This window comes from Hyla sarda, chromosome 3 (genome assembly GCF_029499605.1).
Source record: "Hyla sarda isolate aHylSar1 chromosome 3, aHylSar1.hap1, whole genome shotgun sequence".
Taxonomy (NCBI): domain Eukaryota; kingdom Metazoa; phylum Chordata; class Amphibia; order Anura; family Hylidae; genus Hyla; species Hyla sarda.
Window position 1 is genome coordinate 307,782,909 of NC_079191.1, and position 13,830 is coordinate 307,796,738.

At 38.0% G+C, this 13,830-nt stretch overlaps 1 protein-coding gene across 1 annotated transcript in view; it reads right to left on the reverse strand.

The window, feature by feature from the left end:
* Positions 1–259: 259 nt before the first annotated feature.
* Positions 260–13,830, reverse strand: part of LOC130360776 (protein unc-93 homolog A-like) — a 56,232-nt gene continuing 42,661 nt past the window's right edge. Inside the window, exons 5-8 of the mRNA XM_056563346.1 lie at positions 11,838–12,049; positions 7,040–7,175; positions 3,967–4,098; positions 260–596 (exon numbers count right to left, since the gene is read on the reverse strand). Coding sequence (XP_056419321.1) covers positions 310–596; positions 3,967–4,098; positions 7,040–7,175; positions 11,838–12,049 — 767 coding nt within the window. The 3' untranslated portion in view covers positions 260–309. The remainder of the gene's footprint in view (positions 597–3,966; positions 4,099–7,039; positions 7,176–11,837; positions 12,050–13,830) is intronic.

A 13,830-nucleotide genomic window follows, 5' to 3' on the forward strand; every position in this document is an offset into this window, starting at 1 on the left:
CATACATAATTTTTTTATGTTCATTATAAACAACAAAAATGTATTAATTCAAAAACAGCATCTGTGATATAAGCCCTACACAGTTTCTACTTTTTTAACCTAGAAGGAAAAAAAATATATAAATCTATTAAAAATACAAATTTAATGGAAATAGTAAATGTTTTTATTGATAATAGAAATCTAAATTATTAATTAATGGCAATAATTTATTTGTGGGTCATTTACTGAAAGACCACAACTCACCAAGATTGGTAGCAAGCTGAAATGTTATGATTTACAAACTGAGGTCAGTGAAATCTGCAATATTATTTATTGTGCATTTTTTTGTGTCTGTTCTGTTAACTCTATGCTGGTATTTTCATTTGTCATCTCGCTAGTGTTCTGGTCATCCTTAGACCTTTTTTTGTATTCCAAGCATTCAACAACCAAATAAAGAATCATTCCAAGCAACATGACAGAAAGTACTATATAAAGCTTTACAGAAACACACAAAAGGTTGCTGTATGCGAATGCAATGACAAAGCCAAGAGATTCCCAGACACGGTAATTGGCAAAAGCTGCTTCTTTGTGATCATCAAATAAAACTCCATAAAGAGCTGTAAGAGAAAAGCCAAAGAGACCGATTAGTTGTTTTCCAGTGCACTGGAGCTGGGTTCCTTCATAAATTCTTAAATATAAACTTGCAGTTGTCACAATTGTGATTAGAATGTTGGTTAGAGGCATAGATACTTTTCATAAAATGAAAACTTGATCCAATAAATAATTTATTTTGATTCTTAAACTTGCATGGACACATGCTTTGATATCTTTCCAATGCCCTACTTGTACGGAAACCATGACTTCAAGGTCTCGTGATTATCATTGGTGGATATATATGGAAGACAGACTGGACTTCAAGCGCTATAAATAAATTTTATAATCTTTTTGTAAATCCCAAAAGCTGTGTTTACACAATGGGCCTCATGTGCTATTGGGGCTCTGTGTAAATTTATTTGAAAAGTATGTAAAATTGTATTTCACTTTATTAATTTGACTACCTGTAATTTTCCTGTTTTTTCACCCTGTACACCATTTTTCTGCTAATTTTTACAAAAGTGGGCGTGATTGTAAAACTTTTCACAATCCAAGTAATTGATCAAATTACCCTGTTTTTGTTGCCTTTTCAGACTGTGATTTTTCACTTTTAACAGAAAGGTTAAATAAATTAAACCCACCATTGTCATGACATGTATAAAGACATTCAAGCAAATGAAGAAAGAATGAATAAAAATTCACTATGAAAAGATATAAAAGAGGAAACATAATACAGGAAACAAGCCCTACTGTATGTGTTTATGTTGCATTTTTAACAGTGAACCCATGTGGTCCTTTACCAAATAAAGGGGTACTCCAGTGAAAAAAAGAATGTTTTCTAATCAACTGGTGCAGGAAAGTTAAATAGATTTGTAAATTACTTCTATTTAAAAAACTTAAACCTCCCAGTACTTATCAGCTGCTGTATACTACAGAGAAAGTTGTGTAGTTCTTTCCATTCCGACGACAGTGCACTGTGTTGACACCTCTAAACTGTACAGAGCAGGGGAGGTTTACTATGGGGATTTTCTTCTTCTCTGGACAGTTCCTGACACGGACAGATATGGCTGCAGGGAGCCCTGTGGTCAGACTGGAAAGAACTACATTAAACAATATCAGGTTGCCACACTGTCGACCATAGGCAGAGGAAAGGAAAACCAATTAAGCATGTGTGACCCAGGCTCCTCAAAAGTATTGTGGGTTGTAGCCAAGGACAACTACATTCATAACAAGGCCGGCACATAGGCTACAAGTAGGGGAATAACTTTTGAACAAGGCAAGTGTTAAGTATTAAAGTATTGGGTGATGTTGTCTCAGCAAAACACTATATAATTTCATATATTATAGTTGGTGGGACAGCCCCTTTAATATGACCAAGAATCATCTGATGATTGGGTAACATAGTAATTGGGGCCATGTGACAAAAATTGCCATGTTGGACTGTTGTGTAACTCTAGAGTGTGCTGCATTGCACCTAAGGTTTACAAAAAATGGTCACAAAGGGACTCACATGTGACATGACCTGAAAGTGGATGATATTATTCCTAAATGGATTTCTTGTGACCCCATGTAATTACGTTGGGTGGGATGCAGCATAATATACACAGTGGAAAATGGTGATATTTGGCCATGTGACGTTTGTCACAGCCAACATTGCCATGTTGGCCCAGCCTTAATGTGCTCTCATCTTGAATTATTTTTTGAATTCTGGGCAGCAATCCATGAAAAAGAAAAATTACAAAGAAGAGGAACAAAAACTGAGCAGTTGAAGGCTTCAGAAAAGATGATTTCTAGAAGGAAATAACATAAACGCAAATGTAAAGAATTTGATGATCACCACTTGGGATCTGAAAAGAAAAAATGTTTTCTTTTAGGGATGATTGGCCCAAAGGTTTTATCTCTTCATTGGATCCAGAGGTGAAAACGTATTAAAGGGTTATCCACCATAAGGTGATTTTAGTACGTACCTGCCAGACAGTAATGGACATGCTTAGGAATAATTCGTGCTTGTCTTGTTGCTAAATGGCTGTGTTGTGAGTCTACCATAACACTGTGGCTATCTTTTTGTGAAATGGCTTTTCCTGGAAGTCCCCTTCCTCCAACTACAAGTCCCAGGATCCCTTGTTTGCTAGTGTGAGGTCACTTTTCTCCCTCCCACACATCCGCCACCCCAAGCATTGAAGGACACCTGCAGCCCTGTGGAGAATGATTGCCCCCACACCCAGCGGTTGCTCCACTCATTGAAGCAGACAGGCTCTCTATGAACGCCTGACTAGTGATGTAATGTCTGGGACCACACAGCAACCTGGGAAAACCTGAGATGACACTCATTTTTTATACTGTTAAAAATAAACATTGGGGCAAAGATCACATTAGAATTGCAAGACCATCCATCAACACACAGGTACAAACACTATATTATGAACTACACTAACTTTACATCCCCTATACCATAGCCACTAAAGAAAAAAAATCCTGGAATACCAATTTATGATTTAATGTCAAATGTAGAGAGAAAAGTGAGAGCACTATCTATCCATATGTACCAGTCAGAATGCAATTCCTTATGTATCCCAGAAGAGTTATTAGGGCTACATCAAATTATAACAAAGCCATATATGGGGTGCACAGTTCATATAGCATAAAACACATCTAAGTCAAAAAGTTCCAAATAGGTTGGTAGAAACTCTTCTACACATGTGAAATGGCTGGCTGTCACCGCTGAGCGCTCTGCAGCATCCCACTATGCCTCCCTGCGAACCTGCTCTATATAGTGAACCAAATTAACTAACCAATAGTGGTGAGTGCAAGTTCTACTTCTCCTCATTTTATTTTTGTGCTAAGATTTAAAGGGTTACTCCGGTGGAAATTTTTTTTTTTTAAAGCCACTGGTGCAAAATGTTAAACAGATTTGTAAATGACTTCTTCTTAAAAATCTTAATTCCTCCAGTACTTATTAGCTGCTGTATTCTCTAGAGGAATTTGTATAGTTCTTTCCAATCTGATAACAGTGCTCTCTGCTGACAGCTTTGTCCATGTCAGGAACTGTCCAGAGTAGGAGCAAATCCCCATAGCAAACCTATCCTGCTCTGATCAGTTTCTAACATGGACAGAGGTGGTAGCAGAGAGCACTGTGGTCAGACAGAAAATAATTATACAACTTCCTCTGGAGCATACAGCAGCTGATAAGTACTGGAAAGATTAAGATTTTTTATATAGAAGTACTTTACAAATCTGTTTAAATTCTGACACCGGTTGATTAGAAAAAAAAAATTCCACCGAAGTACCCCTTTAACACTACCCCTTCCTGTCATCCAAATCTTGTCCATAGTGGAACTTGATGGACATGGTTTTCAAGTCAAATTTACTAGATAATTTTTTAACATATCTTACCACCTAGAAGAGTCTGACAGATAGCATCAGATATGCTCCATAAAGCAGGAAAAATGAAAAACACTGCAAATTGGTTAGGATTTGGTCTCCAGAGCAGTAGTGCCGTTATACATGAGGCACTTGTAGCAGCAGCTGTAATAAAACAATGAGAGATTATGCAATAGTTCAGTTATGCACAGAATTCTGTTTACAAAATAAGACTAGAAAAGATGAGATATATATCATATTACAGTAAAATCTCCCCTAGCGGACACCTCCTAATAGCAGACAGTTTTTAATTCCCCAGTCCCATAAGACTTAAAGGGGTACTCCGCTGGAAAACTTTTTTTTTTTTAATCAACAGAAAGTTAAAGTTAAAGTTAGATGTAAATTACATCTATTAAAAAAAAGTTCTAGTACTTCTAAGCTTCTGTATGCTACACAGGAAGTTCTTTTCTTTTTGAATTACCTTTCTGTCTGACCACAGTGTTCTCTGCTGACACCTCTGTCCATTTTGGGAACTGTCCAGAGTAGGAGTAAATCCCTATAGCTAACCTCTCCTGCTTTGGACAGTTCTTAAAATGGACAGAGGTATCAGCAGAGAGCACTGTGATCAGACAGAAAGGAAATTCATATATAGCAGCTGATAAGTACTGGAAGTATTAAGATTTTTTAACAGAAGTAATTTACAAATCTGTTTAACTTTCTGTCATCAGTTGATTTAAAAAAAATTGCCAGTGGAGTACCACTTTAATGTATTTGCCCCCTCCGAATAGGGAACAATCCCAATAGCAGTCTCGTACACACCCGAAAGGGGACAAAACACTCCCATTAGGGAACAAAACACTCCCAATAGGGGACAGTAGGGGACAAAACACTCCCAATAAGGGACAACCAGGCTTATGTGCAGACCTTCTACACAGGGACACAGTTAGGGGGTACAGCCAATACTCCAGTAAGGGGTACAGGTCCCACGATGCACCCCCCTGCAGAAGCCCCAGCACAGAAGCAGAAGACCGCTGTTTAAACAGTGGTCTCCTGCTTCTGTATGTCCGCCAGCCAAATCATTCATCCCCCTCCTTTCATCATCCTCCCATGTGATTTTATTTCCCCTGTGCCAAATCCCCCCTCCCCCACTTTTTTCCCCATGCTGTGCCACATCATGTCCTCTTGATCCCCCCTGTGCTGTTTACTTCCTTCTTTATTACCCTCTTTGCAAATTCATCAACCCCTCTTTACCACCCCCTGTGCCATTTTATTCCCCTTTATACCCCTGTGCCACTTCATAAAGAGGGAGTTGACGAATTTACACAGAGGGTAATAAAAGGGGAACGATATGGCACAGGGCGATCAATGGGAAATTATGTGGCACAGAGGGTAATGGGGGATAATTTTGCACAATGCACAGGGGAATAATATAGTACAGGGTATAAAAGGGGATGAATTGATATGGGGGAAGGAAAAGGGGTGATTAAAGGGGTACTCCACTGGAAAACATTTTTGTTTAAATCAACTGGTGCCAGAAAGTTAAACCTGCATGCATCGTATGTCTTAGGGGGTATTAAACTGTCACTGGTAGAGAAGGATCTGGGTGTACTTGTAGATCACAGACTACAGAATAGCATGCAATGTCAGGCTGCTGCTTCCAAAGCCGGCAGGATATTGTCATGTATCAAAAGAGGCATGGACTCAAGGGACAGGGACATAATACTCCCCCTTTATAAAGCATTGGTACGGCCTCACCTGGAATATGCTGTTCAGTTTTGGGCACCTGTCCATAAAAGGGACACTGCGGAGTTGGAAAGGGTGCAGTGACGCGCGACTAAACTAATATGGGGCATGGAACATCTTAGCTATGAGGAGCGATTAAAGGAGTTACAATTGTTTAGTCTTGAGAAGAGACGTTTAAGGGGGGGATATGATAAACGTATATAAGTATATTAATGGCCCATACAAAAAATATGGAGAAAAACTGTTCCAGGTTAAACCCCCCCAAAGGACGAGGGGGCACTCCCTCCGTCTGGAGAAGAAAAAGTTCAGTATCAAGGGGCGACACGCCTTCTTTACCGTGAGGACTGTGAATTTATGGAACGGTCTACCTCAGGAACTGGTCACAGCAGGAACAATTAACATCTTTAAAACAGGATTAGATACATTCCTGGAACAAAATAACATTAATGCTTATGAAGAAATATAAAATACCATCCCTTCCCCAATATCGCGCCACACCCCTACCCCTTAATTCCCTGGTTGAACTTGATGGACATATGTCTTTTTTCGACCGTACTAACTATGTAACTATATATATTTGTAAATGACTTCTGTTAAAAAATCTAAATCCTTCCAGATCTTGTTAGCTGCTCTTTGCTCCACAGGAAGTTCTTTTGTTTTTGCATTTCCTTTCTGTCTCACCACAGTGCTTTCTGCTGACACCTCTGTCAGAGTAGGAGAAAATCCCCATAGCAAATCTATCCTGCTCTGGACAGTTCCTAAAATGGACAGAGGTGTCAGCAGAGAGTCATGTGGTCAGAAAGGAAATAAAATAAAAAAATAACTTCCTGTGGAGCATATATAGCAGCTGATAAGTACTGGAAGGATTAAGATTTTTTTAATAGAAGTAATTTACAAATATGTATACCTTTGTGGCATCAGTTGATTTAAAAAAAAAATTCTAGTGGAGTACCACTTTAAATGGCACTGGGAGATTTTACTGTAACATTGCTTTTTATCATATTTTATAGGTAATTACAGTCTGGAATGAGTACAGTACAGTATTTGGTCATTTAGAAAGATTTTCTAGCCTTTTTCCCAATGGGGACATATCTCAATAGCGGACACCTTTTTATTCCCCATGAGTGTCCGCTATTGGGAGATTCTACTGCAATTGATTTATAAACGAGGAATAAGTCTATGTCAAAGGAACGTAAGTGATGAGGTTACAACGATGTACATAGCCATATGCATATATAAGTGTCCTGTAGCTCAAAACATTCACAGTGTTTCTAGTAATTTTTTTTATACAATAATAAACTGACAAGATTAGCATACTGTAGCAATAACTTTTACTAAAGTAGAAAGAAATGTTGTGTCATACCAAGCATAAAAAGGGCAATTCGTCCAGTGTATTGGGAAAGTTTTCCAAACAACATAGAGCCAATGGCATTTGTAGCTCCAAAGCAAATCATGACGTATCCTACAAAATGTATTCCCAGTGTGCAAGAAACATATGCCTGAAAGTCATGGAAATCACAATTAAAAGTTTATGACTTACTTAAAACTGTATGATTTCACCCCTCCCCCCAATCAAAAATTTTTAAATTATGAAAGCACAGGACAAATAAATACAGTGGAGGGATTCACAAACCTGTATCATGCATGTTATTCCTTTCAGGACCCAGACAATTTTTATTTTTAAGGTTTCATTTAAACATACTTCTTTTATTATTTTGTCTAAAGACCCATATGGGGGCTTATTCTTTTGAATCACCAATTGTACATTGTAGTGACATCACTCATTTTACCTCCAAATGTACAATGAAACAAAAAAATTGGGCAAAATTAAAAAAAAAACACACACACTATTTTGCAACTTCCGGTGGCTTCCCTTTCTACCACCAGCACCTTTTGGTAACAATGGCACATTATCTTTATTTTGTAGGTCCATACGATTAAAACTGATACTCAATTTTTATAGGTTTTGTTTTATCTTACTACTTTATAAAAAAAATGTCATGTTTTCTACGAAAATTAGTATGAAAATAGTCCTCTTCTGACCCCTATAACACTTTTCTTTTTTTTTCTAGTATATGAAGTGAGAAAAAATACGCACTTTTGGACTTTTTTTTTTTTTTTTACTGGGATTTACCACATTTAGACGCCACAATCAACTTAGATTGTGGCATCTAAAAGGTCAAAAAGGTAAAAAAAAAATTTATTGAATCAACTGGTGCCAGAAAGTTAAACAGATTTTTAAAGTAAAAACAAAAGGAAAAATAGCCAGCACAACAACATAATACACAGGTGCCCGCTGCTGTGCCAAATACAAAATGTACAAAGAAGAAAGTTGCAAAAGCACTCTTGGTCAAAAAATGGAGGCTCTTAGCGCACTTTTTGATCAAAATGTACTTCTATTAAAAATTCTTAATCCTTCCAGTACTTATCAGCTGCTGTATGTTTCAGAGGAAGTTATTTTCTTTTTGAATTTCCTTTCTGCCTGACCACAGTGCTCTATGCTGACACCGCTGTCCATTTCAGGAACTGTCCAGAGTAGGATCAAATCCCCATAGAAAACCTATCCTGCTCTTGACAGTTCCTAAAATGGACAGAGGTGTCAGCAGAGAGCACTATGGTAAGGCAGAAAGGAAATCCAAAAGAAAAAGAACTTCCTTTGGAGCATCTGTAATAAAACAATGAGAGATTATGCAATAGTTCAGTTATGAACAGAATTCTGTTTACAAAATAAGACTAGAAAAGATGAGATATATATCCTATTACAGTAAAATCTCCCTTAGGGGACACCTCCCAATAGGCGACACCTCGCAATAGCAGACCGCTTTTAATTCCCCGGTAACTGTCCAGAGCAGGAGCAAATCCCCATGGAAAACCTATCCTGCTCTTGACAGTTCCTAAAATGGACAGAGGTGTCAGCAGAGAGCACTGTGGTAAGGAGGAAAAGAAATTAAAAAAGAAAAGAACATCCTGTGGATCATAACAGCAGCTGATAAGTACTGGAAGGATTAAGATTTTTTAATAGAAGTAATTTACAAATCTGTTTGGCAGCAGTTGATTTAAAAAAAAAACAAAAAAAAACATTGCACCAGGAGCCAACAGAAGACAAAATATGTGTCCATTTGTGGGAAGGGGTTAAAGTATTAGTGTATAGTTAATTACAATGTGCAAAAATTATATTATGGGAGCTGGCCAAACAAATAGCATGATACTAATATATAAGCCAGTTTTTATCAATTATTCATGTTTTTTTTAAGGATCTATATTTGAAAATAATCTTGCAGTTTCCATTTAAAAATGTGAATATTTTCCTCCCCCAAAAAACATTAAAAAGAAAGTAAACACATTTGGTATCTCTGCATACGTAAATGCCCTAACTATTAAAATATACTATAATGTTAATGATCCCTATGGTCAATGGCGTAAATGTAAGGGAAAAAAAAGTACAAAATTGGTCACATCACATCCCAGAAAAATGAAATAAAAAGTGATCGACATTGCAATATTTTAGCTGCCCATGCAGACTTTACTATTACTATTTATGATCCCGTTCGGTGAGCGGCGTAAACATAAAAGAAAAAAAAAAGTCCAAAATTGCTGCTTTTTTGTCACATCATATAAAAAAATGTTATTAAAAGTTTTATATATGCATATGTGGTAATAATAACAAGTACAGATTACGGCGCAAAAAAATTTGCCCTCATACCGCCACTTATACGGAAAAATAAAATAGTTATAGGTTGTCAAAATATGGGGATTTAAAACATACTAATTTGGTTTAAATTTTATTTATTTTTTTAATCAACTGGTCATAGAAAGTTAATCCTTAATCCTTCCAGTACTTATCAGCTTCTTTATGTTGCACAGAAAGGTCTTTTCTTTTTGAATTTCCTTTCTGTCTGACCACAGTGCTCTCTGCTGACATTTCTGTCCATTTTAGGAACTGTCCAGAGTAGGAGCAAATCCCCATAGCATACCTATCCTGCTCTGGACAGTTCCTAAAATGGACATAAGTGTCAGCATAGAGCACTGTGGTCAGACAGAAAGGAAATTCAAAAAGGAAAGAACTTCCTCTGCAACATATAGTCTCTGATAAGTACTGGAAGGATTAAGATTATTTAATAGAAGTAATTTACAAATCTGTTTAACTCTCTGGCACCAGTTGAATAAAAAAAATTGTGTTTTCCAGAGGAGTACCCCTTTAAGGCTCACTGTACCCCTTGTTACGTTCCTTGAGGGGTGAAGTTTCCAAAATATATGCCAAGTGGGTTTCTTTTTTTTTTTTTTTTTGCTGTTCTGGCATCATAGGGGCTTCCTAAATGTGACATGCCCCCCAAAAACCATTTCAGCAAAATTTGCCTTCCAAAAGTCAAATGTGACTCCTTCTTTTCTGAGCATTGTAGTTCGCCCGCAGTGCACTTGATGTCCACACATGGGGTATTTCCATACTCAGAAGAAATAGTGTTACAAATTTTTGGGGGCATTTTCTCCTGTAACCCCTTGAAAAAATGTAAAATTTGGGGAAAAAACAGCATTTTAGTGGAAAAAAAAAATTAATTTACACATCTGACTTTAAAGAAAAGTCTTCAAGCACCTGTGAGGTTTTAAGGCTCACTATATCCCTTGTTACGTTCCTTGAGGAGTGTAGTTTCCAAAATAGTATGCCATGTGTTTTTTTTTTTGCTGTCCTGGCACCATGGGGGCTTCCTAAATGTGACATGCCCCCAAAAACCATTTCAGCAAAATTCACTCTCCAAAATCCCATTGTCACTCCTTCCCTTCTGTGCCTGCGCCTGCAGAGCACTTTACATCCACATACGAGGTATTTCTTTACTCAAGAAAAGTTGTTTTCCAAATTTTGGGGGGATTTCCCAAAATGGCTCTACAAGAACATATGAGTATAAAAAATGCAGATTTTGATTTTTCTCCTCCACTTTGCTGCTATTCCTGTGAAACACCTAAAGGGTAACAAACTTTCTGAATGTCATTTTGAATACTTTGAGGGGTGAAGTTTCTATAATGGGGTCATTTATGGGGTATTTCTCACAGAAAGGCTCCTCAAATCCACTTCAAACTTAACTGGTCCCTGAAAAATTTAGATTTTGAGTTTTTCATGAACATTTTGAAAATTGCTGCTATACTTTGAAGCCCTCTAAAAAAGTAAAAAAGTAAAAACATGTCAACTTTATGATGCCAACATAAAGTAGACATATTGGGGGAGATTTATCAAAACCTGTGGTGAGGAAAAGTTGCCCAGTTGCCCAGAGCAACCAATCAGATTGTTTCTTTCATTTTTCAGAGGCCTTTTCAAAAATGAAAGAAACGATCTGATTGGTTGCTGTGGGCAACTCAGCAACTTTTCCTCTGGACAGGTTTTGATAAATCTCCCCCATAGTGTTTGAGAATCAATATATAATTTATTTGGAATATCCATTTTCCTTACAAGCAGAAAGTTTCAAAGTTAGAAAAATGCAAAATTTTCAAAATTTTGATGAAATTGTAGGATTTTTCACCAAGAAAGGATACAAGTAACAATAACAATTTACTACCATGTTAAAGTAGAATATGTCACGAAAAAACAATCTCAGAATCAGAATAAACGGTAAAAGCATCTCAGAGTTGCATAAAGTGAGAATGGTCAGAATTAAAGGGGTACTCCGGTGGAAAACATATATTTTTTTTTAATAAACTGGTGCCAGAAAGTTAAACAGATTTGTAAATGACTTCTATTAAAAATTCTTTACCCTTCCAGTACTTTTTAGCAGCTGTATGCTACAGAGGAAATTCTTTTCTTTTTGAATAAATTTTTTTCTCTTGTCCACAGTGCTCTCGGCTGACACATCTGTCCATGTCAGCGAACGTGCTCCGGGGACTGATTCTAACGGGGTGCTGTGTGCAAGATCACGGGGGTCCCCAGCAGTGGGACCCCCGGGATAAGATGTCTTGGTGCCGGAAGAAAATGGGCTGAGTCCTTAAGGGGTTAAGGGCAAAATGGGCTTGGTCCTTAAGGGGTTAAGCATGCTTGATAAAGGCTGCATGGGCAACTGAAATGTTGCACTGTTTTTTGTACTGAAATGGAATGAAGCTATTTGAACAGTACTGCAGTTGCCTTCTATTTGTAGATAGATAAATAGATAGAACTAAAGCAATACTGTAGTTATTACCTTTGTGTAGTCACTGGAGAGGAATCCTTGCTGGAAGCCACTGAACATGGTTAAAGGTATAAGGAGACACTGTCGTATATCCTTAAGTTGACGTATTGTGCCTAGTAATGTTTTGCAGGTTGAATCATTTGCTTCGCCTTCATTCTTTTGGTCTTTTAAATCAATCTGTTCTAATAGAATTGCAATAAGCAGGACAGCAAGCACTCCACACCCTATAAAAAAATAAGACTTATTAAGATCTTTATTTTTAGTTTTCAAATGGATAGAAAAGACAGCAGCAGTTAAACTCATTTGATATATTTCTGTACTGTATTTGGCATAATTCATTATAATATTATTTGTAAATGTTCTATTGAAATTTTATTTAAAATGCTATGGATAAAAACACGAGAAAAAATACCATTCCAGAGCATGCTGCATTTTAATAAACACACTGGTGACACTAAAAACATCAGTGAGACATCACAAAACAAATACAGTGTAGGGACTCTCATACAGCATGTAAGAGGTTACACTGAGCACTGAACTGTTTATTTGCTGCTGCTGCTGCTGCTGAGAAGCTAAAGGGAAGGAGAGATTACACTACAGCACTGTGGACATACAGCAGTAAGTGCATTGATATTTTTACAAGGGTCAGCTACCCATAGCTTAATGGGTTGTTAGGGATATAAGGGAAGCCTTGATTCACTTTTCAGGAAGAGTGTGAATTGCCTTGAGCAGGCAGACTGGCTCAGATTGCAGGTACACAACCCAGGCTTTCTCTCTCTTTCCTGCACATAGCACAGACATTTGAGGCTGCTCAGGTGAAAAGCTTTTTGGGAATTGCCCATTCAGGGAAAGCTGGGCCTTGGGTGGGACAACTGACATGGCCACAGGATTGAGGGGGTTTCCTACAGATCTCCTCCTTCCTGAGGGCTAGAGCAAGCTAGATGCATTTCGGGGAGGCACGTCCCCTTTTTCAATAGCAATGAAAGTGGTTAGCTGGAGCTAACCACTTTCATTTCTATTAAAAAAGGGGACGTGGCTCCCCTAAATGCATCTAGGCTAAGACTGCATCCACCAAAACCCCAATTGTGGACACATTGGAGTACCCACAATCCAGGAGCCATTGCCGTCTCATTTGACAACTGAAAGCATGCTCCACTAAAAAAGATCGCACCACTGGCTAGCCGCAGTAAGCACAGCCCAGCAATCCTACCATCGGCAAAGCCGGTAAGAGGCACATTGTGCCAAACTTTCATTCTGCTCAGAACTTTTAATTCTGTCCCTGTGCCGTCAGGGTAAAGAGGGTCCCAAAGCGGAAGACTCCAGCGCTGCAAAGTGCACATGATCGACATTCAGCCTTAACCCCCATTATACTGCAAACCTCTCATACAGCAGCCCTGTGCCAACGGGGTAGAGTGGGCAAAAAATATTGTGCCTCCAGTGCTGCAGAGCGCTTCTACTGATCTCACCCCAGCTCTGCATCTAATCCACTACATCGGCACGGCGCTGTCCGTGCCAGTAATATACAATGCTAGAATTTTTACATTATCACCTTTCATTCATTGCGGGGAAGTATCACCATAGTAATTACCAGCACGCTGCGCCAACCATAGCGCAGAGACTATAATACTCCGTTTCCCAACCTTCTCTGTTACAGGAAAATTACAAGTTTCACCAATTTCACATGCTTTTATATGTATTTTTTACTGTATCGATTCAATTTTAGCACGTTTTATTATATCTTGTGACTCGTCTGAAGCAAGGGCCCTGCTTAAGACCTCACATTACATTATTTAAATAAATGTTATTTTAATACTGGACATCTGCTCTTGTATCTTCTTTTCTCCCATTTTTCTTTTTCTCCTATTTTTCTTGCTATGTACTCACCCTTAGCCTAGCAGGACTGCTACCTTTTTTGTCTTCCTATGTTAATATCTCTGTTTAATGGAAAAATATTGTGGTCAAAGTCTGACCAATGGCATTTCACTTTAAAATAAGGCAGTGATCC